General features: G+C 30.5%; 2 protein-coding genes across 2 annotated transcripts; both read left to right on the forward strand.

The window, feature by feature from the left end:
• Window positions 1-2,084: 2,084 nt before the first annotated feature.
• LOC107869431 (alpha/beta hydrolase domain-containing protein 17B) lies at window positions 2,085-12,131 on the forward strand. Its single transcript, XM_016715974.2, has 5 exons — window positions 2,085-2,946; window positions 4,802-4,838; window positions 4,955-5,191; window positions 5,681-5,728; window positions 11,340-12,131. Exons 1-5 carry the CDS (start codon window positions 2,621-2,623, stop codon window positions 11,862-11,864), a joined length of 1,173 nt encoding a protein of 390 aa, XP_016571460.2. The 5' UTR covers window positions 2,085-2,620; the 3' UTR covers window positions 11,865-12,131.
• Window positions 12,132-13,221: 1,090 nt separating this feature from the next.
• LOC107869443 (40S ribosomal protein S30) lies at window positions 13,222-15,231 on the forward strand. Its single transcript, XM_016715982.2, has 3 exons — window positions 13,222-13,374; window positions 13,482-13,619; window positions 15,007-15,231. The coding sequence occupies exons 1-3, from the start codon at window positions 13,371-13,373 to the stop codon at window positions 15,051-15,053; spliced, it is 189 nt and encodes a 62-aa protein (XP_016571468.1). The 5' UTR covers window positions 13,222-13,370; the 3' UTR covers window positions 15,054-15,231.
• The last annotated feature ends 9,052 nt before the right edge of the window (window positions 15,232-24,283 follow it).

Genomic DNA, 24,283 nt, shown 5'->3' on the forward strand with positions numbered 1-24,283 from the left:
TATAGTATACCATAAATATGCAAAACATGTTTTATATAGAAATAATTTATTCACACACAGCAAAATCTTTCATGTATAAGAAAATTACAGAAATAAATTAGCGGCACCCTAAAATTTAATAACAACTCAGCATTTCCTATTTTTTAGGAATGGAAAATGAAGGAAATAAATTAAATAAATTTCTAAAAAAAAACATTGTTTGAAAGATAATATTTGTTACATAAAAAACAGGAAGCAGTGATCTTTTAATATAACATCCACATTTAAATTATTCAAATATGAGAAATGACTATTAATGTAAATATTATATATGTCATAATTGAAATTCATTAAATATGACCATATATATGTAATTATTTTTATAATAGTGGCTAATTGTGTTCTTTATCCATTAGCAGGTAAATTTTAGTTAGATAGTTTGATAGTTTGTAAAAGTTAGGGCATAAAAACATATTTTAAAAAGTTTTTTCAACAGTAAAAAAAAATCAAAAAAGACATGGTCAAACACAACTCCAACTCTAATTTCAACTCCAACTCCAGAAAATTTTAGTTTTCATGGTCAAACAGCTACTAAAATTGTGTTCAATATACTATCGACTCAATTAAAACATAATAATAAAAAAACAAAACAAAAAATAATGAGACTATCTATTAAACCTTTAGAAAAGAAATAAATATATCTCTAAATTATGATAAATGATATGTATATATCTTTCGTTATACTTTGGATATACATATGACCATATCGTTAATAAAATGGTACGTATATGCCACTCATACTAACGGTAGAGGCATATGTGTACCCAAAGTATGACGAAGTGTATATATGTATCATTTATCAGAGTTTGGATATATATATATATGTCCCTTTTTAATTCTAATTTTTTTATTTCAAATAATTAATCCAAACCCTCTACTCGACCTAATAAATTCACTATCCGATTTCAATTAAAATTCAAGAGACGTTTATCTAGCAGATATATTTTTCACTCCTACAACGATATACACACTACACACACAATACAGTAACACCCACTACTGTAGATTTCAGCAAAAAAAATCATTAATCCATAACACCCTAAAATAATACCAAATAAATTGAACTACACACATTTCAATTTCCAGCAAAATTTCGTTTCCACACAGCCAACGTCTCCATCGAACCAAAAATACCTCACCGACGAATCATCGCCACACACCTAGCTCTGGCCAATTTTTCACTCCATCCAACAAATAAACAACAACTAGCATCAACAAACAATCAATGCAATTTGATTGGGGTTCACATTTAAGGAAAAAAATAGAGGAAGTATCAGGTTTGGAACAAAAAATAGAGACCGAGTTGAGTTGGTTTGGAATGAGGATCGATGGATTATTGAGTCGGATAGTAAATTTGGGTTAATTATTTGGATTAAAAATATTAAAATAAAAAAGAAACAAATATATTCTTGAATTATGATAAATGATACGCATATATCCTCTATCATATTTTGAGTACACATATACTTCAATTGTTACTGTGAGAGACATACATATTATTTTTTCTTTTTTTGGTTTTCCAAGGTATCGTATCTCCACAGCCGGCAGCCGTGAGACCAATCTTCCGTTCCTTTATCAGCGCACTAAACGGTAGGGAACTGGCCACAGAGTTTGCTCCATTCGCTAAGGCGGGAATCGAACCCCGACCTCTTGCTTAAGGGACATGGCACTGAATCATCATGCCAACTCTAGTGGTTATACGTATTATTTTATTAATATAGAGACATATATATTAAAGGGGAGCCTTGGAGTAACTGGTAAAATTGCTGTCATTTGATCAGGAGGCCGTGGGTTTAAGCCTTGAAAACAGCCTGCCTCTGACAAGAATGCAAGGTAAAGCTCCGTGCATAGCGATAACTTTAATGCACCAAATTTTTTTTTTTTTTAGAGACACATATATAGTCAAAGTATGATCAAGAATATATATATATATATATATATATATTTCAAAGTATATTTATTCCTTTTTATCTTTTTTTTCTTCTCTCTGCTTCCAGAAAAAAGGCAAAAACAAAAAAATAGTAAAAACATAAAAAACAAACAAACAGAAACCTTTGAAAAGAAACAGAGTATCTCACGCACGCAGAGTCACACACACTTGCTTCTCTCTGTGCCAAAACTCTTCAGTTTTCCATACCAGTACACAGCTACACACTACATTTCACCAACACCTCTTCTTTCCTTTTTTTTCTTCTTCTGTTTATTTGAATACCAACAAAATAAATAATTTTCATGTTTGATTAATTTTTTTTTTTTTTTTGGATTAATATTTATAATGAAAGTTTTATTACATCGATCGAATGTGCCTTTATTTGAATACCAACAAAATATACGTTAAGGATATCATCTTTTACGTTTATTTAGCCAAACATACAGTCCAAACTCTTGGAAAACTCACCCCTCCTCTTTTACCCATCTTCCCTTTCCCCCCCCCTCTTCCAAAAAAAACAAAAAAGATTCACCATCTTTCATAAAAATCTTTAATTTGAGCCAAATTCAAGAAACCCCATTAGCTCATTTTTGCTTCTAGTATTCCCACATGCATTCATGAGTTTGGTCTGTAGAGACCATTTAGCCTATAATGGGTTGTTGTATATCTCAGTTGGCAGCAAAATTTGCATTTTTTCCTCCAACACCGGCTACATATCAAGTCAAGAAAAGGGATGATGGAAGACTTGTTGCTGTTTCAACTACATCTTCTATGCCTATTTCTGGTGCTGTTGATGATGTTAATCTTGATGTCTTGTTAGTTGACACTAAAAGAGGCAACAAGATTGTAGCTTTTTACTTGAAAAATCCATATGCTAAACTTACTGTGCTTTACTCTCATGGCAATGCTGCTGATCTAGGACAACTCTATGACTTGTTTGTTCAGCTTAAAGCTAATCTCAGAATCAACCTTATGGGGTCTGCCTTTTCTTCCCTTCCTTTTTTGTTTTTCACACAGTTTTGCTGCACCCCCCCACCCCCCTCCATTTTTTTTGTAGGACATGTGTGTAAGAATCTTGTGTGGGGATACTGGTTCTTGTATTTAATGTTTTGAGGTTGTTTTTCTATGGTGATTTTGTAAAAATCTAAGTTTGATATGGTAAATCTTAATTTTTTTTACAAGAATTTTTCCTATGGTGATTTGTAAAAATATGAGCTTGATATGGTAAATCTTGAAATTTTATTTTCTTTGTGTTTTGGGGTTTGGGAGTGAGATGTTGCCTATGGGTCTTTATCTCCTCTGTCCCCTTTTTGCCATGTATCAATGTTCCTATTTCTCTTTCATAGGGTTGGTAAAGGTCACTTTTTATCCATTTTCTGTAGCTGGAAAAAAGGAGGCTTTTTAAGCCTTTTCACATTTTTATTCAATTTAAAGATTTATTAATTTCTATAGCTCTATCATCTTCCTATTGCAAGTTGCTAAAATATTGATCTCATGGTTTTCAGTGAAAAATTTCATGGTTAAATGAACCATTGTAACTTCTTTTGTTTCTTGGAGGTTCTCTGATTTATTTTCTCCTCATCAGTGCCTTTTGATCTGTAAACTTTTGTTTTGTTTTTGAGTTTTGACAGTGAGTTTTCATCCTTTTTACTTTACTGATGACAATTGGAAAAGTAAAAGTAGTGGCGTTGTGAATTTTCATTGTTGTCACAAATCACTAGTCCCTTTCCAACTGTAGCAAGTTTTTAGTTTCTTTGTCCTTATATGTAGTGTGATAGATTTCACTTAGCTATTCATTCACCTACAGATGAAATGTGAAAGTAAAATGGAGTTTCACTTGTGGGGTTGGATAGAGACATGGGTCCCTACTTTGTAGAGGGAATAATAAAGCACTGCTCTTTATACTGAGACTTGCCTTTGATCTTGCTGTATCATGTGTGTTTTCCAATATTCAATACAGTGTCCAGAGGACATGCCCTCTTCGGTGAGTTTGACAGAAATTTCGCGCTGCTGCCTATCAGGGATGCAATGAGAGTCCATTAATTTTGTTTTTGTAATTGGACCCAATTATGACAATTTACCTTAATCTTTAATTTGTGTTTATTGGAGTTCTGAATCAGTTGGAGAATGGGCTAGTTATGTCCTTGAATGGGACTTGAACAGTATTTCCCTCTAAGTTGCCCGGACTCTCCAAAAATGTTGCCGCACCCGTGTCAGATCCTTCAAAAATACACTATTTTTGAAGGATCCAACATGCACCCGAAGACATTTTTGAAGAGTCCGAGCAACCTAGATTTCCCTAATGAGCTAGATTGAGTTAGGCTCAACTTCTTTGTCTTAACGTGATATTAGAGCCAGGTCTGTCATTGTTTGGGCCCCCATGTTCTATTGTCCACGTTCCAATTAGTAGTCTTGGACGTACAGGGGTGTCGAGTTGGTTGTCTCCGTTGTATGAACCTGAGAAATTCTCCCCTTATAAGCTAGCTTTCGGGGTTAAGTTAGACCCAAGCCACAAGCTCCATTTCTAACAGTAGTAAAAGGAACAAGATTATCAGCCTGCCCTTGCATTTCATGGTATGTACCAATGTAGCACATGTGTCCCGGCTAACCAAAGAGGAATTAATTTACATCCTTGATTTAACCAGAATGCTTCATTACTTGCCTTTTTTGAACATTTAGATAATGAAATTGCCAATTTGTTTATACCTGACTTTTGTTCTTGCACATTATCATGTTGCAATGCAGTTTATATAGGCTTTTATACTTTCACCAGTCTCCTTATAAGTTTGCTGTTTGTACTCTAAAAAGTTTACCATCTCAATTACTATGCAGATATGACTATTCTGGCTATGGAGCATCTACAGGAAAGGTACGTCCTTCAATTCGTTAAGCAAGAATTTAAGGATATGGGTGCGGATTTGATATGTTCTGGCAAGTTACTTCTTCTGATCGTCTTTGTGTTTCTGTTTTTTCCATGTGATCTAGCCAAGCGAATTTGATACATATGCGGACATAGAAGCGGTGTATGGTTGCCTTCAAACAGAGTATGGAATTAGCCAGGAAGATTTGATTCTGTATGGGCAATCTGTTGGAAGTGGCCCAACATTACACTTGGCAGCTAAATTACCACGTTTGAGGGGTGTGGTTCTGCACAGCGGCATTCTTTCTGGCCTTCGTGTGCTTTGCCATGCAAACTTCACTTGTTGCTTTGACATTTATAAGGTAACTAACACTCTTCAAGGAATGACAGTTAAACTTTCTAATGCACTTTACCTTTGTCAAGTGTTATTCAGTTAACTTCTTGTCTTTGAATAATAAATAAAATCCAGGAGCATTATTGTGGAACATTACAGAGATCGCTTTGACAACGTTCTCGATCTGTAGTTTTAGTTGTAAAGAACAAAATATGAAATTTTTCTTTGCCTCATATTATTTGATGAAGCAACCAAAATTTTTTTAAGAGGTAGACCCATGAAGAAGGGACATATGTTTGCTTTACCGCGGTTGTTAGAGAGAACTTGCAGTCAAAAGTTTTGAGCTAATTCTCATACACTTCATGTGAATCTCGTAATGATTTTGGTACGTCTGCAACTTAATTTGCTGATGACCTGAGTAATTTATTAGGGGAACAATTTGAATACCTTGTGTACTCATTTCTGTATCTTCCTTGCTGCCATCTTAAGCATCTAACAGTTATGTTCATGTGCGCAGAATTTAAACAAGATTCAGAAGGTGAAAAGCCCTGTGCTTGTTATACATGTAAGTTATTCTCCTTATTAGTTGACATTTAGATTCAGGTTTATGCAACGTTTACTTGATCTGGAAATTGAACTTCCATTTGGAAAATGATTGAAGTTGAATAAGTGCTTAGGGTAAGATTAAGTTATATAATCAGAGAAGAGAATACATTTCTGCCATGAAGATAACCAGAGATATAAGAACAACTTCTTTTTCTCCTTTAAGCTCTTCTGTTTTCTCATTCATGATATCCATATGGGACGTATGTTAACCTGTTCAAAAAAAATAAGATATCCTTATTGGACGTCTTGTGGATATCCTTTTGGATCCCTTGGTGTCGCTATATGATATGATTCTGTCTGTTGTATAATGTATAATGGTGTCTAAAATAAATTAAGATGGATTGAATTTGGAAGGAGATTTTGTCTTGTTGCTTCACCAGGTAGATTCCTTCTTAGTTATGGAAATTTGAGTTGTCATTTAAATGTTGAACTGATAGTGTTTCTATTCCTTTGGTTGGCGGGGATGGGGCGGTGAGGGGACGTAAGAGTGATATCAACCAACATTCTTATTGGTTATGTAAATGTAAGTTGTCATTTAAACATTGAACTGGTGACAGTGTTTGTATTCTTTTGGTTGTTGGGGATTGGGGAATGAGGGGATGTAAGAATGATACTCCCTCCGTTTAAAAAAGAATGACTTACTTTCCTTTTTAGTCCGTTTCAAAAAGAATGACCCCTTTCCTTTTTTAGCAACTTTTTGATTTTAACTTTCCACATGACATATTTAAGACCACAAGATTGAAGGGCTTTTTGGTACATTTAACATATTTTTAATTTAACACCACAAAACTCAAAAGTCTTATTTATTTTCTTAAACTTCGTGCCAAGTCCAATTAGGTCATTCTTTTTGAAACGGAGGGAGTATTAATCAACATTGTTAGAACACATTGTCTGATCAGCTACATTTAACTTCTGGTATTTTAATGTCTAAGTAAAACTTGTTTGGCAGCCAGATATTTACATCACTCAACTTGCAATGTTTTTTCGATTACGAAGGAAGAAATTGCATTCATATCCATAATATTTTATGATAATACTGAAAACTGAGCGAGTGGAGTTAGACCAGCTACATTTAGTGTTTGATGCTTGAATTTTTCTTGTATTAATTTGTCCTACCATATCCGAAGTCACTGAACTGTTAATACCTTAGATAAGAGTCTCTGATTAGTTGCTATAGCCTATAAGCATCCATTTGCATCCCTCTAGCATTTTATTGTAGTAAATTTCTAGGGTGTGTTTAATAATTGTTATAAATTTAGCAGTACAGTCTTCTTTCACTCGCAAACTGAAGTGCATCCTTTTGGACGTGGTTTTCTAAGTGCCTTTATTGTGGAACTCACAGTTTCTACTGTTACCTATTTCAAAAATAAAAATATAAAACTTACAGTACCAGTTCTCTTCATGGTTCTTCTATATTCAATAAAAAGAACTCCCAGTTGCTAAACCTTGGGCATAGTACCTCTTGTTGTATGGCTCTGACTTTTGAATAAGAGTTGAGGTCAGTGGAGCAATAACAAATTAACGACCCAAGGGTATTGGCCTAATGTTCAAAAAAGTGGGCGAAAAGAATGGGGGACATGTATTCAAATCCTAGTAGAGACAGGGCTAGATGGCTTCTTCTTATCTGCCCAATCCTTGGTAGGCAAGAGTTAAAGAGGTAGCAGATATCCAGTGGAATAGTCGAGGTGCACCTAGGTGGCATAGACATCAATTTTCTTAACCAAAAAAAACAAACAAACAAAAACAGTGGAACAATAGATTACGTTTTATCTAGTTGGCCATTTGAAAAGAGAGAAATATGAGTTAAGAAGTGCTTTGCGGTTAAAGAGTATCATGAGGAGCTCATGCATGATACCAAATTTGAAGGCACGTGAAACGTCAAAATTATATTTCTTATTATTAGATCCCTTTTGTTTGAACTTATAGTTTTACTAGACTGCTTCTAGGGTGCTATTACGGCTTCTTTTAGCAGTGTGGGTGGAGTATGTGGCAGAACTCAAAACCAAAATAAGCCAAGATATGAGCAAAGTGACCAAAATAGGTCACCTCTTTAATTAGTTATCAAAATAGGTTGAACGTAATTAATTATTACGTTTTATCCTTTTTTTTTTTAACAGTGAAGCAAAGGAGATCCACTGAAAAAAAAACTTTAAAGTAAAACGTAATAAATTATTACGTTTTACACAAAAATCTCCCAATAAAGCAGTGTATTGTTCCATCACCAGCTTTATCTCAACTTTTAGTCAAATCGCGTAAATCGTAATAAAAAGTTACGATTTATATAAATAGTAACTTTTTATTACGATTTATATAAATAATCTCACCTAACCGGTCCCCATCCTTACATTATTTTGTTCTACTCCAGAAACCTTTTACTTCCTGATGAAACCACACCATAGATTGGCTCACTCACAACACCTACGCACGGGAAAGTGTGGGGTAAATTAGCAAGTACAACCCTAGGTAATTAGCAACCCAATTTAGTAAGAGATCATGCCTTTACGGGGAAAGAAGACTAATCTTAGGTAATTACCAACCACATTCAGTAAAAGATGACAACTTTAAGGAAAAAACAAGAACAATGCTAGGTAATTAGCCACCTTATTCAGTAAAAGATGACAACTTTAAGGAAAAAACAAGAACAATCTTAGGTAATTAGCCACCTTTTTCAGTAAAAGATGGTAACTTTAAGGAAAAAACAAGAACAATCCTAGGTAATTAGCCACCTTATTCAGTAAAAGATTACAACTTTTAAGGAAAAAACAAGATCAACGCTAGTAACTAGAGACCCCATTTAGTGAAAGCTTTCAACTCGAAGGAAAATACAAGAACAATCATAGGTAATTAGCAACCCCATTTAGCAAAAGATTACAACTTTTAAGAAAATACAAGAATAATCCTAGCTAATTAGCAACCCCATTTACTAACAAGATCACAAACTTTAGGGAAAAAACAAGAACAATCCTAGGCAATTATAACCTCTTTTAGTCAAAGATAACAACTTGTAAGCTAAACACAAGAATAACCTAGGTAGTTAGAAACCCCATCAGTAAAAGATTACAATTTTAATGGAAAGGATGGGGACCGGTTAGGTGAGGTTATTTATATAAATCGTAATAAAAAACTATGATTTATATAAATTATAACTTTTTGTTACGATTTACGCAATTTGATTAAAAGTTGAGATAAAGCTGGTGATGGGACAATTTACTATTTTTTTTTTGTTTTTTTTGTGTAAAATGTAATAAATTATTACGTTTTACAAACCTTTTTGTAAAACGTAATAATTTATTATGTTTTACAAAAAGTTTTTTTACTATGGATCTCCATTACTTCACCCTTTTAAAAAAAAAAGGAAAGCGTAATAATCTATTATGTTTAGCCTGGTAACTTATTAAAGAGATACGGTTAAGATTAGTGCCTCAAAAGTTGTAGATTAATTGTATCAGCTGTTGTAATTCAAAATACAGTATTAAAGTAGGATTTAAATTTATTAAATAAGGCTGCAATCATGAAGAATCAACTTTATTACATTTGCTTATCTTTAGGTCATAATTATTAGAAATAATGGTAGCTTATTTTACTCTTTTTATTGAGCTTTTTCAGTTATGATCTTATGTATAAATGTGGCAGTGATCAATGAAACTTTATAATGCTTTCTGCTCTTTCTTTTCTTTGTTAAAGATCTGTTTTTCTCTCCAACAGATACCTATTTTGGTCACTTTGTTCAGATCTTGGCTTATTTTGGTTTCGAGTTCGTATGTGGCATTTCATAAAAAATAAATTAATGTGGCACTTGATAGGTGGTTTCTGATATTGGATTTTTCAGTGAATATTCATTTATTTACTGGGAAATTTGAAAGCTGATACATTCAGTGCATTGGACAGGAGTTGTAGAGTTTTTTTAGCTGAAAAAATTTGCATCTTCTCTAAAGATTGTGTGCATGCCGCGTGATAAAAGTTCGTGCATTTTCAAAACTTTCTTTGCTATTACAACGTAGATTTGTGTTAGCGCTAGAGATTTGTACCATGTCATATGATGAATTTCACCTGAATGGCAAGCTAATGAAGAGGAAACTCAAAGAACATAGAACTAAAATGAGATGATTGAAATGGAAGGAGTGCTTGAGAAGTGCTTTGCGAAGAAACGATACCTGATAAAATAAAAGGCGGGTTATATAAATCTGTTGTGAGACCGATCATGAGGAGTGGGCCTTTACTGTTGATCACATTATATTGAATATAGTCTGATCTCTGTTCAGCATTTGTGAACCTTCTTTCGAAGATTAGCCGGCCTATCTGCCTCACTTTTACATACATTCCATGCCCACAGTGATTCGGTTTGCTTTTACTTGTGAAACTCTGATCTTATACATATTACCAATATTAAAACAGGAATAAGATAATGGAAGAGGATAAAAGTAAACATAAAGTCCCTGTTGTACCCACTATATCTCCTCCATGAGGTGGTTATGCAACAAGTGGCATCTAAAGATATCCACGTTTGAAACTCTGGTTTCGTATTAATGACCATCTAACTCTCGGTCTCAAAATTGAAATTCTCGTAGTTCCTGTAGCGAAACTACAGTTTCCTGTATGGCTAAAGTTATAAAGATCAGCATTGCCCAAATTGGCAAGAGCCAAGTTGGTTACCACTTACCAGAATATCTATTCAAATCATGAAGATTTTTACTATTTTCCCTTCTATAAAGATATGCACAATGCTATAAGAAGACAGACTTGCGAAATCCTGAAGCCTCAAGGGAAAAGATAGCACCAATGCCGTTGGTTTATAGTAAGCTCGTTTTATGCATCCAACATTGTCTGCTTTATCAATGGCATGTCAGAATGCTTATCAACATATGTTGGGGTTCCAATTTCAATGTCTATGTTTGAGTAGGTGGAGTTATCCGTTTGCAATCTGATTTCATTATTTCTTGAGTGTTGTTCTACCTCTCTTGATGGGGGAGGACGGGGAGTAGTTGGAACTAGAAAGGAGACCAAGCGGAAGCTACTTTAGATGCTCCTTAGTGATGCAATAAATGGCTGTTCCGTTAGAAATTTTTCCATGGAGTATAATTTATGTTCAAATTCGTTTGGTCACGTCAAAAGCCTCTAAACTTATGAACTCTTTTTTTTTTTTTTAAGGGTTAACAACTTTCAACCCTCGCTTGAAAATTTTGTTTCAGACCTTAGAATGTGTTCTGGCGGCGGCTATGTATTATATAGCGTACAAAAAAAATATAAATTGATGATATCTAGTTTCTTTATGGTGACTCCAATGCTTAAAAATTTAAAAGAATATAACTAAGTTGAACAAATTGTACTTGCTTGACTCAAAACTCCAGCTGTATATGCTGTTTGTTCAAAATATAAGTGATATCTTCGATCCCCGTCTACAGCCTCAATTTAGTTTCGTATGACCGATCGAAATTCTCTACAATTTTGCTTTTTAAGTCATCTAAAATATGAAGGGAAGGAGAGGAGAGGAAAAACTAGGCAGATAAACTATGTTTCTCTCTTTGCTATTGATGCATCGTCGTGATGACTTCCTACAAATGTCTTTTCAGGGCACAGAGGATGATGTAGTTAATTGGCTACACGGTAATGGACTTTGGAAAATGGCGAGGGATCCATATGAGCCCTTATGGATCAAAGGAGGAGGCCACTGCAACTTGGAACTTTACCCGGATTACATCCGCCACCTTTGCAGGTTTATCCAAGAAATGGAGTGCATGACCACTGAAATCAGGCTAAGAAAGATTAAACAAACGTTACGTGTGCCAAAGAGATCAGATACGACCATTTCTACCAACTGCTGTTGTCAAGTTAAATGCAGACTACCTAATTGTCTAAATTGCTCAAAAGTGAGCTGCACGAACTGTTGCTATTGGCCAAAATGCCCTAAATGGAAGCCCAAATGCTTGGTGTGTTGGATGCCCGGCTGCCTCAAATGTTCCTGCATGTTGCCAAAATGTTCATGCGTGTGCCCAGAATGTTCATGTGCATGCCCAAGATGTTCGTGTACATGCCCAAAATGTTCGTGTGCATGTCCAAAGTGCTGTTGTTGGAGCGTAAACTGTTCGTGTTGGTGATTGTTAGCAGTGGGTGGGTATACGTAATTGGTTCAGTTGAAAGGCAATAGTTTTGTATAGTTTGCCCAAGTTGTTGATGGACCTCCAAAGATGTGTAGTAGCCTGGACAGTTTGACATGAAGTAGTTATTTAGGTGAAATCTAAACCTATAGAATTTTATTCTTTATCATTTCCACGACGCTGCTAAGTTATTGTATCTTCTATGTTAGTCCTGCTCAATGTACTCCATTCAATTAAGATCCTCAGTTCTTCCTCTTTGATGCTGAATTCATATCTCAAGTTATATCGTTAATGAACTTGGTGTTGCTAGTTTGGTCGTTACTGCTCTTATTCTACCGTCATGGCAAGGACATAAACTTATTTCTTAAGCAAGCAATTAAACAAAAGTCATATCCCTGTCCTATCACCTGGACCCAGTGTGTTTGTTATTGATGATGGATGCATTCAATCCCAACGCGAATTTACAATAGTCAAAATTCGTAAAGAGCTTTCACCCTTAAATGAGCCCACCTAACGCAAATTCAAATTAATCGGCCAACTACATACATGCAGTCATTACAATAAACAATATTGTATTCTTGAACATAATATATGTCCATATCATCTCTGGCAACATTGATCGCAAACTCTAATTTTTTTTAATATTCGATCAAGTATAAGAGTTTAATACATCTCGACTTATACATATAGAAAAAGACGAAAATTGCAAATATATCAGCAATAGTTATTGAGAATTTACAACCAAAAAAGAGTACTAAGAATACTCCCTGAGATCAAACATAACAAAAGCAAAAAAGGACCCTTAAGATGTTCTTATAGAATATAAGTAGCATAATACACTTCAAAAATATACTAACATATTTTATTATAAATATGTATGCTTACTTTTTTTTATCAAAATGTGATCTAATTTGAAAACATAACATAAACATACGCCTTAACTTATCATATTTACACAAATTTGCAATAAGTAATTACAAAAATCTTAACTAATTATATGTATCTTCGTTGGTGGATGTATCGAGAGCTAATTATATATTTCGAAAGACCCAAAATAAAAAAAAAAATAAAAAAATGTCGGGAGCTAATTATGTATCTTTACAAAGGAAAAAATGTATATTCGTTGGATGTATTATGTATCTCGACAAACCCAAAATCGAAAAAAACATATCGGGAGCTAATTATGTATCTTTACAAAAGAAAACATATATCTTCGTTGGATGTATTTGAATTTACTTATGTACCTCGAAAGACCTAAAATTGGATTTTCAGTAATTAAGTTTCATATTGTCGGAATTTTTGTTGTTTGCCCTAATTTCCAATTGGATTACATGTTTTGGGCCATGGTTTTGACTCTCTTTCACATGGCCCAACTGTGCTTCTCACCAAAGCCCAATACAGTTAAAAGCCTCGCCAGCCTCCTATAAATTCTATCTTAATTTTCCAGAAACCCTAACCTTTGCATTCAGAGCTTTACAACCGGCGCCGGCGACTCAGTAATCAGCCATGGGTAAGCTCCAGCAACTCTTGCATTCACTTTCAGTTTACTTTAAAAGAAGTTTTTCAATTATTGTTGAATGAGTATTGAATTATGGAATTTTGATTTGTGAATTGTAGGTAAGGTACACGGATCACTAGCTCGTGCTGGTAAGGTTAGAGGACAAACTCCAAAGGTTGCTAAGCAGGATAAGAAGAAGAAGCCTAGAGGGCGTGCTCACAAGCGTATGCAATACAATCGCAGATTCGTTACTGCTGGTAAGTTCATGTTTGCTGCAATAAATGAAGAATATATGTATACAGTAGTGGTAGTAGTTTTATTGATATATAGTACATACAAGCTGAAAATTGTTGTTTCTATTCCATCCATTTGCATTTGTAAATGTATATGGATTAGATTTCATCCTTTCCAGGATTACCGAAAGCTTAAAGGCATATTTGAGTGGTTGACTAACTGTAGGCATATTTGCAATGATGCTGAACCCAGTATTATTATTATTGATGCAGAGCATAAATTTGTGTTTAATATTTATTAAAGTTGCAATAAATACAAACTATATGAATCCTTAATCCATTACTCTAAAAATATAATTGTAATATTGAAATTTTTAAATTTAAATCTAGGGCCCGTCTCTGTGATAGAGTATATGTATGTGTGTATGAGTCTCTTTATTTATGATCCATTTACTCAGTATGCAATGTGGACCCATAGGCCATAATTTTTAAAATATAATGATAATGTTGTACTCGTTAGATTTAAATGGAGGCTCTGCCTATGCGCGCAGGATGTATGTGTGTGTAATCGCTTATTTATGATCGTTATACTGAAGAAACTGCTTCTGCATGGTGTATGAATGTTCTAGTGAAATTTTACCATATCTGGAACCTCCCGTATTGTTGTTAGTTTGGCTTCAGAATAATGGTATTTTTGCTAGTAAGCATTTTAGACGAGTTCAGGGATCGTGAGATGTTAGCATGGTATTGTGTTGTTTAATTTGGGTCTGTAGGCTCCTCTTTTCAGCTTTATATGATCTTACTTAACACAGTGATGCATTTCATTTTTATTAGTGAAACAAGTTGGATACTTGTGGTAAATATGTATGTTAATTGTTATTAACGATAAGTGTGGACAAATGATACTCGTAGATTAAATGTGCCCATGCACAAATTGCATATGGATAATGCACACTGAGAAGTGATATACTTGAGTATTGTATCATCTTTGTACTTGTATATGCTGGTGGATGAATGTTCCAGTGAAAATTTACAATATCTATTATCTCCCTGATATTGTTAGTTTTTTCCGCATCCGTGTTTCTGAGTAGTATTCTAGACTAGCTTTCTGATTCTCAGTTCTAAGCGGTTTAATCTGAGTTTTCCTATTTCTCTGCTCGTCATTGTATGATGCTAATGGTAGGTTTATTGCATTTTATGTGAAGAATAAAGAAATGTTAGTTGTTCCAAGATAAAAAGTATTTGCTAGTTTGTTTGTCAAATCTGTGCTGTTTAAGCTGAGTTTTCCCATTTCTCAGCACTTCATTGTATGTGCTTTGTTTTACTTTGGAACATTTTGAAGCTTCTTCTCTTCTTCTGACATTCAAAATTTCGTTCTTACGGAATTCTGCTAATCTTTGCTTGCTTGCAGTTGTTGGCTTCGGAAAGAAGAGAGGACCAAACTCTTCTGAGAAGTAGATGAGGGCAACAGTTACTTTAAGCCGGGTTCAAGAGTGTTTCGCTTATGTTTTGTTTGTAAATTTTGATTCTCAGACCTCGTAATGTGAGAAGACTAGTTTACTACCACCATTTAGGATGGGACGAATACATCTGTTTTGCCAGAGTTAATTGAATTTTATTAAACTATTTTCATTCATTGCCTTTTAATGTTTGTGCTATATTAGTGGCCATTTCTAATTCCTATAAAATCTATAACAGGGTAATGTTCGTTCTGATGCTTCCTTTTAGGTAGGCATTTGGACAACATTTGGTTGATGTTCAAGCCTCCTGTTAGGATCGGCTTTTGGCCTATGACTTATTAAGCAAAAATCATAATTAGTCCGACTTATCAGCCAAAAGTCTAAAATAGTCTGAAATAAAAGTCAGATGCCGTATCCTGAGTTTAATTGTGTATATATTAGTTAGTCACAGAAAAATTTTTGTGTCGCACTTTGTACCATATAATAGTGGGTTTAGTTTTATTGGAAAATTAACTAAATAAATTTATTTAGATTGTTTATTACAGTTATAACAACTTTTTTTTTAATTTTCAAGTTATAATAATTTTTATTTAAAAATAAACTTAAAAATATATTTTTGTTTTTTTAAAAAGACATATCAAAATAGTTACAGAAAAGAAAAAGAAAAATTTCATATAACTAAATCTGCCATATTCCTTCTTAAATATAGTTAACCTTAGTAATTGGAATCAACCCCAATTCCCTCTAACCGTTTTATTTTTTTCTATTTTAATGCGTCCATTAAAAGTTTTTATCTTCATACACTTTCTTCTTTTTCTACATAATTTTATTGTTTCAGTAAATCAATTTCATAATTTCTTTTTGTTTTATGAAAAATAAGACATACACAGGCATGGATATTGCATTTTAATGTTCTTGGGTGCTCATTACTGTTGTCTTTCTATAATTGTTGGTATGAACAAATTTTGTATTTTAAACAAAATTATTTCATATTTCACATCGTTGAATGAATTATATATCAATTAAGTTTGTGTCAATTAGATGTACAGCATTTTTCTTTATAAATCTTGATTTTTTTTTTTTCAATATGAAAGATAGTAGTGTTCATTAAATCTTAATTTAATATAAAAGTAGATGAGATAAAATTTTGTTTCAAAGAGACAAGCACATAGTGTATGGAATGAGTATATATAAATTAGTATCACCTAAATTAAATATTGCAATCCATAAATATCAGTTTATATATTTATTTCATACAAATGTGACATGTAAGAAATCACTTTATAAACTGATTTCATTCAATTTATAATCTTAAGTAAATCTTTTTAATCGAATATCTCAATCACATTATACTCATTCGATATAAATATAACATGTAAGAAACTATTTTTTAAACCTTGATTGTAATATTGATATTATATAGATTTCATACACAAAATAATTTTAAAAATATAAATTTGTATATTTATTTCATACACTAAAATTAATAATAACGTATAATATTTGATGAAATTCGATTTTTATACCAACTTCTGCAATCATTATACTCATTCCATATAAATATAACATGTAAGAAACTATTTTATAAACCTTGAACGGAGTATTAATATTTATATTAATTTTATATCGATTTCATACACGAAACAGTGTAATAAGTATATACAAAATATTTTTCACTATATTATTCTAATGAAAAATTTCGATCTACATTCAAATCCTTCTTTATGTTGTTACCAACACAAATAACGTATTTTTTGATATTTTCTCTAATATTCATTGACATATCTTTTGTTATTATATAAAATATATATTTAACAAAAAAAATTGATAATATACCTTATATCAGTTTTTTTTTGTAAAGGACAAAAGGAAAAGTAGAAGAAAGAGAATTTCTGATAAGGAGAAGAAATAGTTGGTTGAATAATGTTTTTTTCAATTAAGTATGTTCATGAACATCTATCACAAGATATAGAAGAATAAAAAACTTTGTTGCAATTGGGTATGTCAATGGAGAATGAAAAATCGTAATTAGATAAGAACGGAAAAGATGAGTAAACCTCAATTTTTTTTTTTTTTTCAAGAAATAGCTTAAGTATGTTAATGGAGAAGAAACGTACTTTGAGAATGAAAAATATTTAAGTCAAAATAAAAGTCTTCTTTTAGTAAAGTTGTTTGAAAAAAGTGTGCAACCTTTTGAAATAAAATATCATAATATATTCTTATAATAATTATTAATACATCATTTAAGGAGAAAATTGAATACTATCTTATAAATAGGGAACTAATTTTAATGTATAAAATAAAAAATTAAATTTTGTAAATAAAATAAAAAATATATATATATATATATATTATAAAAATTTTCTATAACTTGCAATTAAAAAGATATTAATATAATTATCTAAATTTTATGATGAAATTTAAAATTTTTAATCTAATAATTGTATGAGGATAATTTTCACTTAGTTTTTCCGTATTTAATTGGTCTAGAAGTCACAGTAGGAAGCTCTTTCATTTTGGATCCAAATTTATTTGGGTTTGCATTTGCTTCTTGGGCCAAGAGTGTTACCAAGTTGTTTGTATGCTTCAAATTTCCCTTTTTGCATGTATATTTTTATCTAAAAATTACACAAATATATATAATTTATGTTTTCAATAATACAAAAAATTTCAACTCATTAAATATATTACAAAAATTCCAAAATATACACAAAATGCTATGTATATGTCGGCTATGTTATATATATTAATAGGGAGAGAGAGTAAAGTAATTAAAAAAGTGGGAGGGAGTGTAATTACTTCCAAAAGGGTTGGTATTTATGTTATTTATACTTTTTTTATTTCTGAAAATTTATTCCATGAAAAAAATATTTTTCTTTTCTTGTATATATTTTATTATTCATTTATATATATATATATATTTATTTATTTATATTCTGTAGCTTTATTTATTTTCTTGGCAAAGCTTTATTATTCATTCTTAAAAATAAATTTTTAAACAGTTGAGTATTCTGACTTAAATTATTTGGGACATATTAATTGTCAACTTTAAAATGAAAAGAAGTGATCCATATTATATAAAAAAATTTAGTATTGGCGCTTAAATTATTTGAAAAATTTAGTATCTTCGCTTAAATTATGTGTATGTATTTTCAAGGAGATTACAATAATTTATATGTTCACTCTTCAATTTATACGAGTAAACATGAAACCTTAGAACAACTATATTTACTACACGATATGCCATAATTATAGCTTTACAGCTTTTTTTCTTTTTTAGATTAACAATAGAAAAAAAAAAAACTTAGTATGCCAGTCTCCTAAAAAGAGATGGCCAACAGACTATGCAAGAAGAGTGACTTAAGCAATAAAACGAAAATAAAAAATAAAAATATGGAAAAAAAAATACATTAACCTTAATCATTTTAGAATGAAAAAATAGCCAATTACCTCCTAATGTACTTATCTCTTTACCAACTACACATTTGGTGGAATGTATAAGAATATTGTTGAATATGATGTATTGATAATACTTGCATTAGTAATGCTGGTATTGATTATGCCTGCATTAGTTATGTTAACATTATTTTTTATGCGGTGTTTGGTTTAATGTATTGGAAAGAATATATTTTATATAATTTTTATAACAAAATATTTATTTTACGAAAATACCCTCTATATTTTTTAATTTTATAAAACGAAATAAAAAGTAAAACTACTTCATTATTTGTTCATCTGGTTGTTTTCAGTTTTTTTTAAAGAGCAAAATATTTAATATATAAAAATTTTATGAATGCCGTTGTTTCTTTTTAATCGAAGCTGTTTTTTTTCAACTGGATCAGCTAGTACTATTTCTTCTTCTTCTTTTTTTCCCCTCAAGTAACAACTCTTTTTAATTGGAGTTGTCAATATTTTTTCTTCTTCTCCATTTTTTTTTTCCAGTAGCGATTGATATTGTAAATGGATTCTTTAATAAATTCATAGCTAAAACTTTTTACCTGATCAAAATTGAGTTTGAAGAACTTAAAAAAGACCAAAGTAGTTTAAATGTTTTAATTAAGCTAAATAAAGGTATTAAAATTTAAAACGGACAATTTTCTCTTTTTTTCCCATAAAATCAAAACTCCTATGAATGATTTTTAAAATATTAAAATTCAATATTTATTTTTTTGTTTAATTATTTTACATATTATTTTGTTTTATAGTAAACCCACAAGCAAAAGATTTGAAAAATGTTGAATTTGAGGGGCAAGATTGTCATTAATCAAGTTAATGCATGTGTTGAACCCTTCGTATTACTAATACATAGAAAAATGATGGTATTAGTAACGCATACTTCAATACACAATAGAGTGTATAACCAATACTTACATTAATTATGCATAAAATAAAAAGTGGTACCAAATAAAATACTAATAATATATTAAATTAATGCATGCATTAACTTTTTTAATACAAACGACCCTTTATTCTATTACCTTGAACATTTTAAAAGTAAAATATATGTATCTTTAAAAACCTACCCACACATTTATATTCAAGCGGAGATAAACATACGCCTAATACATTCAGGGGCGAACCCACATAGATTCAAGTGAGTTCATATAAATCCATTTCATTAAAAAATTATACTATATATATATACATAGGTATAAACAATTTTTACAGATGTTCAAGGTATATTTAACAGTTTGAACCCAATATAAACAATTGGATTGCCTAGCCTAGTGGCAAAGGGGCTATTTGTTAATTGTTACTTTACGGGTTTCGAGCCCATCAACGAGTCTTTTTTGTTTTCTTTGTGCAGTAGCTTTTTTCTTTATCCTTTTTTGTTTCTTTATGCAACAGCTACTTAATATTAATTGGCCTTTTTCTTTACTCATATTTATTTTTTATATATTGAACCCACCTGATGAAAAGTCTAGGTCCGTCCTTGATCACATCCTCTTCACCTTCATCATAGTTTTAGACACCAACATAATTTTGGGGTTCTTGATTGAAGCTAGAGGTGAACGGAAAACTTTACCGTCAGAACTGTTTCTGCTTTCGCTCTTATTTTTTACAGACGTTTTTCAGAATCGCTAGTAAATAATACCGGCTATCTAGGATGAAGACGATATCGGCTATATAGGATGAAGATACTAGGAAAGATGTTAGGATTTGTCCTGAATTTTTTATTTTACCTGATTTTCTACCAGGGCCGGCTCAAGCAAATTAGTGGCTTAAGGCGAAAATCAAATGGAAGCCTTAAATTTTTAATTTTTTTCTTATAAAGTCTATATTTTAAATCCTGAGATGCAAAGTTGTAAATATTATAGTCAATTTCTTCTAATATTTTTTTTCATTAATATAACTAATGCATTTAATCTTTCTTGAGAAATATTTTAAATCATCAAAATTCTTCTCTCTCTTTATTTTTATATAAGAAATTTATTTTTTCTACAAATAATGTTTAATATTTTTTAATAAAAGACAATAATCTATTATTGCTAAGATAATGAGGCCCCTCAAATTTGGGGCCTTAGGCGGTTGCTTTTTTACTAAAAGGGTGGAGCCGGCACTGTTTTCTACCATAATTAGAATTACCTTTCTTGATAGAAAAATGTTTCCTGTTGGAAAAGATCTCTTTCCTATTAGATTTTTATTAGGTTTATTATTTCTTAGAGGAAGGGTTTTGTAGTTATATAACTAGAAGATTTTTCTTAGTCATAACACAATAACATCTACAATATAGTCATTAAAGAGTTTTGTTAAAAAATTTTGTTAGTCATTAAAGAGTTTTGTTTAGGGAGAGATTTCTCGTCTTTATATTTTTATGGACTAATTTTTAATATGTAGACCATCGGCCAAACCATATCAATAATATTGTGTTTTTAGTTTAGTTTTTTTTGTCATCTGATTTGTCCTCTCTTAGTTTGCAAACTATAAGTTTCCACATGACGTCTTCTCGATTTCTAACCTAACAAGAGGGACTAATGTTAATTTCGATTTAATGGATTCGATTTTTTGTTTTGATTTTAAGTAATATTGATTTATTTGAATTTGGTGACATGGACATCTAATAATAGGTCATATAACAAAAATGATTTTTTAAAACTACCGTTACAAATGAATGACAGGAATGAATCTTTTTGTAACCGCAGCAGCATGGATAAGTTAAATTTTCAATGGTGATGGCATAGATAAATCAAAATTATAACTAATGACATAGATTAATCATTTTTAATAGTTTAATGACATATTTGAGTATTTTTTTAAAATTAATTATATTCAAGAGGTGATACAATAAAATTATCTTTTATTATTTACTGTATGCCAAGTTAATATTAGACAAATAAGTATGGACGAAGGAGTAATTTATATGTCTGCATGCAACATTCATTTCAAACTTCGTCTCAGTCAAATTCTATGTCAAGCAAATAAAGAGTATGTTATAGGTACATGTTATTATAGCTTTTGCATTTTCAAAGTCTCTGTATAAGATATTTTAATCTCCAATAGGCAATAACTTATGAAGTGTACCTTATTAATAATCTAGATGTGGAAATGTTAATTTTTATCTCAATTTATGTGATATAAATAAAATAAAATAATTAATTATATTTTTAATATGTTTTAAAAAATTTAAGTCGTTAGCCATTGTAATGTATAATATTTTTTCATCGTTGTATTTTACTATTTTAAGCTGTTTGCAATTGTAATTGTATTGATAGTCGATTTATATTTTAAAAGTAATATAAATTTTTAATTATTGTGATTTATAATACTTTTTTCTATTTCAATTTAAGTGATACTGATATAATTTTGAGAGTCAACCAAATATTACGATTGAAGTCACAAAATTGGTACGTCTTGAGTGACTCATAATAACTAATTAGAAGTGATAAAGCAAAATTGCTATAAAAAATACTTGTGAAAAAAATTCAAGTGGGCTTCATATAAGATGTCAAATTAATTTAAAACATCAATAGTTAATTTATCATTTTATGTTTATTTTACCTTTTTTAGAATAAATATTATTAATTTTTAAATACTTGGATGACTCATAATAATTAATTATGGGTTATATAGTAAAATTGCAGTTGAAGCAGCTGAAACAACCATGTCATAAATATCTATTTTATTTTATAAATATTTTTAATATTTTTTATTAAATATAATTATTTTTTAATACGTAAATGTCATATAATAAGTAATTAGGGGTGAAATAGTAAAATCACGGAGCAAGCAGGCATCTGGAACAGGCATGTCGACCGTCAGCTGCCTGCTTTCAGCTGCCACTCACGCTTATATATAGTAATATAGTAGTAACTAGTGAGAAGAAGTGTGCAAAGCACGGGCCTAATATCTATTTAAAATTAATATTATAATAATAATAATTAGATCAATTAATATGACATTTTGAATTTTAAAATTTGAATAAATTTATTTTTAAAGTGATTTTTGCATATACTCTTAAAATATTTTAAATTATCAATAATTATGATTTATTATTCAAATATATAATTTTATTTTAAAAATGTAGTTCACGATCAAAATTAAACTCTACAAATATATAAATTAATAAACAGTGTTAAAAACAAAATTCGATGGGTCTATATTATTATTTTTCAGATAACACAAGCTCAGTATATGTTATGTTTTTGTCTTAATTTATGCGACACAAATAGAATTTAGATAATCAATCATACTTTTAATATATTTTTAGATATTTTAAACTGTTAACTATTGTAATTTATAATTTTTTTTTTTAAGTTTTCAAATAAGATATGTTATTCTCTTTTCCAAACTTTTGTGGTGTTAATAGTCAATTATATTTTTAAAATAATTTAAATTTTTTATTGTGATTTATAATACTTTTCTTCTATTTCAATGTAAGTGACATTGATATAATTTCGAGAGTTAATCAAATATTTTATATCTTTTACATTTTTTAAGTTGTTAATTTGTGATTTATAATATTTTTTACGTTTTTTTTAATGTATAACAAATTTTTTTTTTTTTTTTTAGATATTTTAAGTTGTTAACTATTGTAATTTATGATACTTTTTATGCAATTTTCAAATAATAGATGTTACTCTCCTTGTCCAAAATTTTATGGCATTGATAACCAATTATATTTAAATAATCTAAGTTTTTAATTATTGTGATTTATAAAACTTTTCTTATATTTCAATTTAAGTGGCATAATGCTTAGACCATAATAATTAATTAGAGATGATATAGAAAAATCATGATTGAAGCAGCGAAGCAAAAATGTCTTAAATGACTCACAACAACTAATTAGATATAATAAAATTACTATAAAACATACCTGTGAAAAAAATCAAGTGGGCCTCATATAATACGTGAAGTTAATTTAAAACATCAAGAATTAACTTATCATTTTATATCTATTTTACTTTTTTTTATTAAATATATACTTCTAATTTTTTTAATAATTAGATGATTTATAATAATTAATTAGTAAAATTATGATTGAAGCAAGTGAAGCAAACATGTCATAAATGTTAATTTTATTTTTTATTAAATATTATTAATTTTTTAACATGTAAGTAACTTATAATAATTAATTAGAAAAATATAATAAAATTACGAAATAAGCCGCTAAAACAAACATATCGATGAATAGCAGCCTCTTATATAATAAGAGAAAGAGAATTCAAGAATATCATGATGTCAACATTACGTGTGTGTAAAACCAACGCAACAAATGAAATTTCCTAGATTAGCCAGTTTTGTTGTGTATAAAAAATTAAAAACCAATAGTTTTTTATTTTTTATTTGATGATTGGTATTCACTTTGAAGCTCGATTATATTTAGGTGTCGTGATTGCATGCAAGAATAATTCTGGAAACAACGCTCCCAACATATTTTCATACCCATTGCGTGAACCCAAAGACTCTAGGTAAGGGTGAAAGCACTTCAACTATCCCTCCACAATCCATGTTGGTAAAAATTATCAGTAAGTTATATTACTTATGAGAAACTCTATATAACATTGTAAGAAATCTCCTCATCACCTTAAACTCATACCTTTGCTTTTAAAACCATTATCCTCCAATAAATTTTTACCATATCCTATACATATAATTTGCAATTCGTGTTATTTTCAATATTTTCGATTACACAAATCTGTATTTAGGCACATAATAATTTCAACACATGTTCAAGTTTAAAATAAGAGCACCTATGAAGTTACCCAACACCTTCAACACAAGATTAAA

The sequence above is a fragment of the Capsicum annuum genome, chromosome 1, assembly GCF_002878395.1.
Source record: "Capsicum annuum cultivar UCD-10X-F1 chromosome 1, UCD10Xv1.1, whole genome shotgun sequence".
In the NCBI taxonomy this organism is placed as follows: Eukaryota; Viridiplantae; Streptophyta; class Magnoliopsida; order Solanales; family Solanaceae; genus Capsicum; species Capsicum annuum.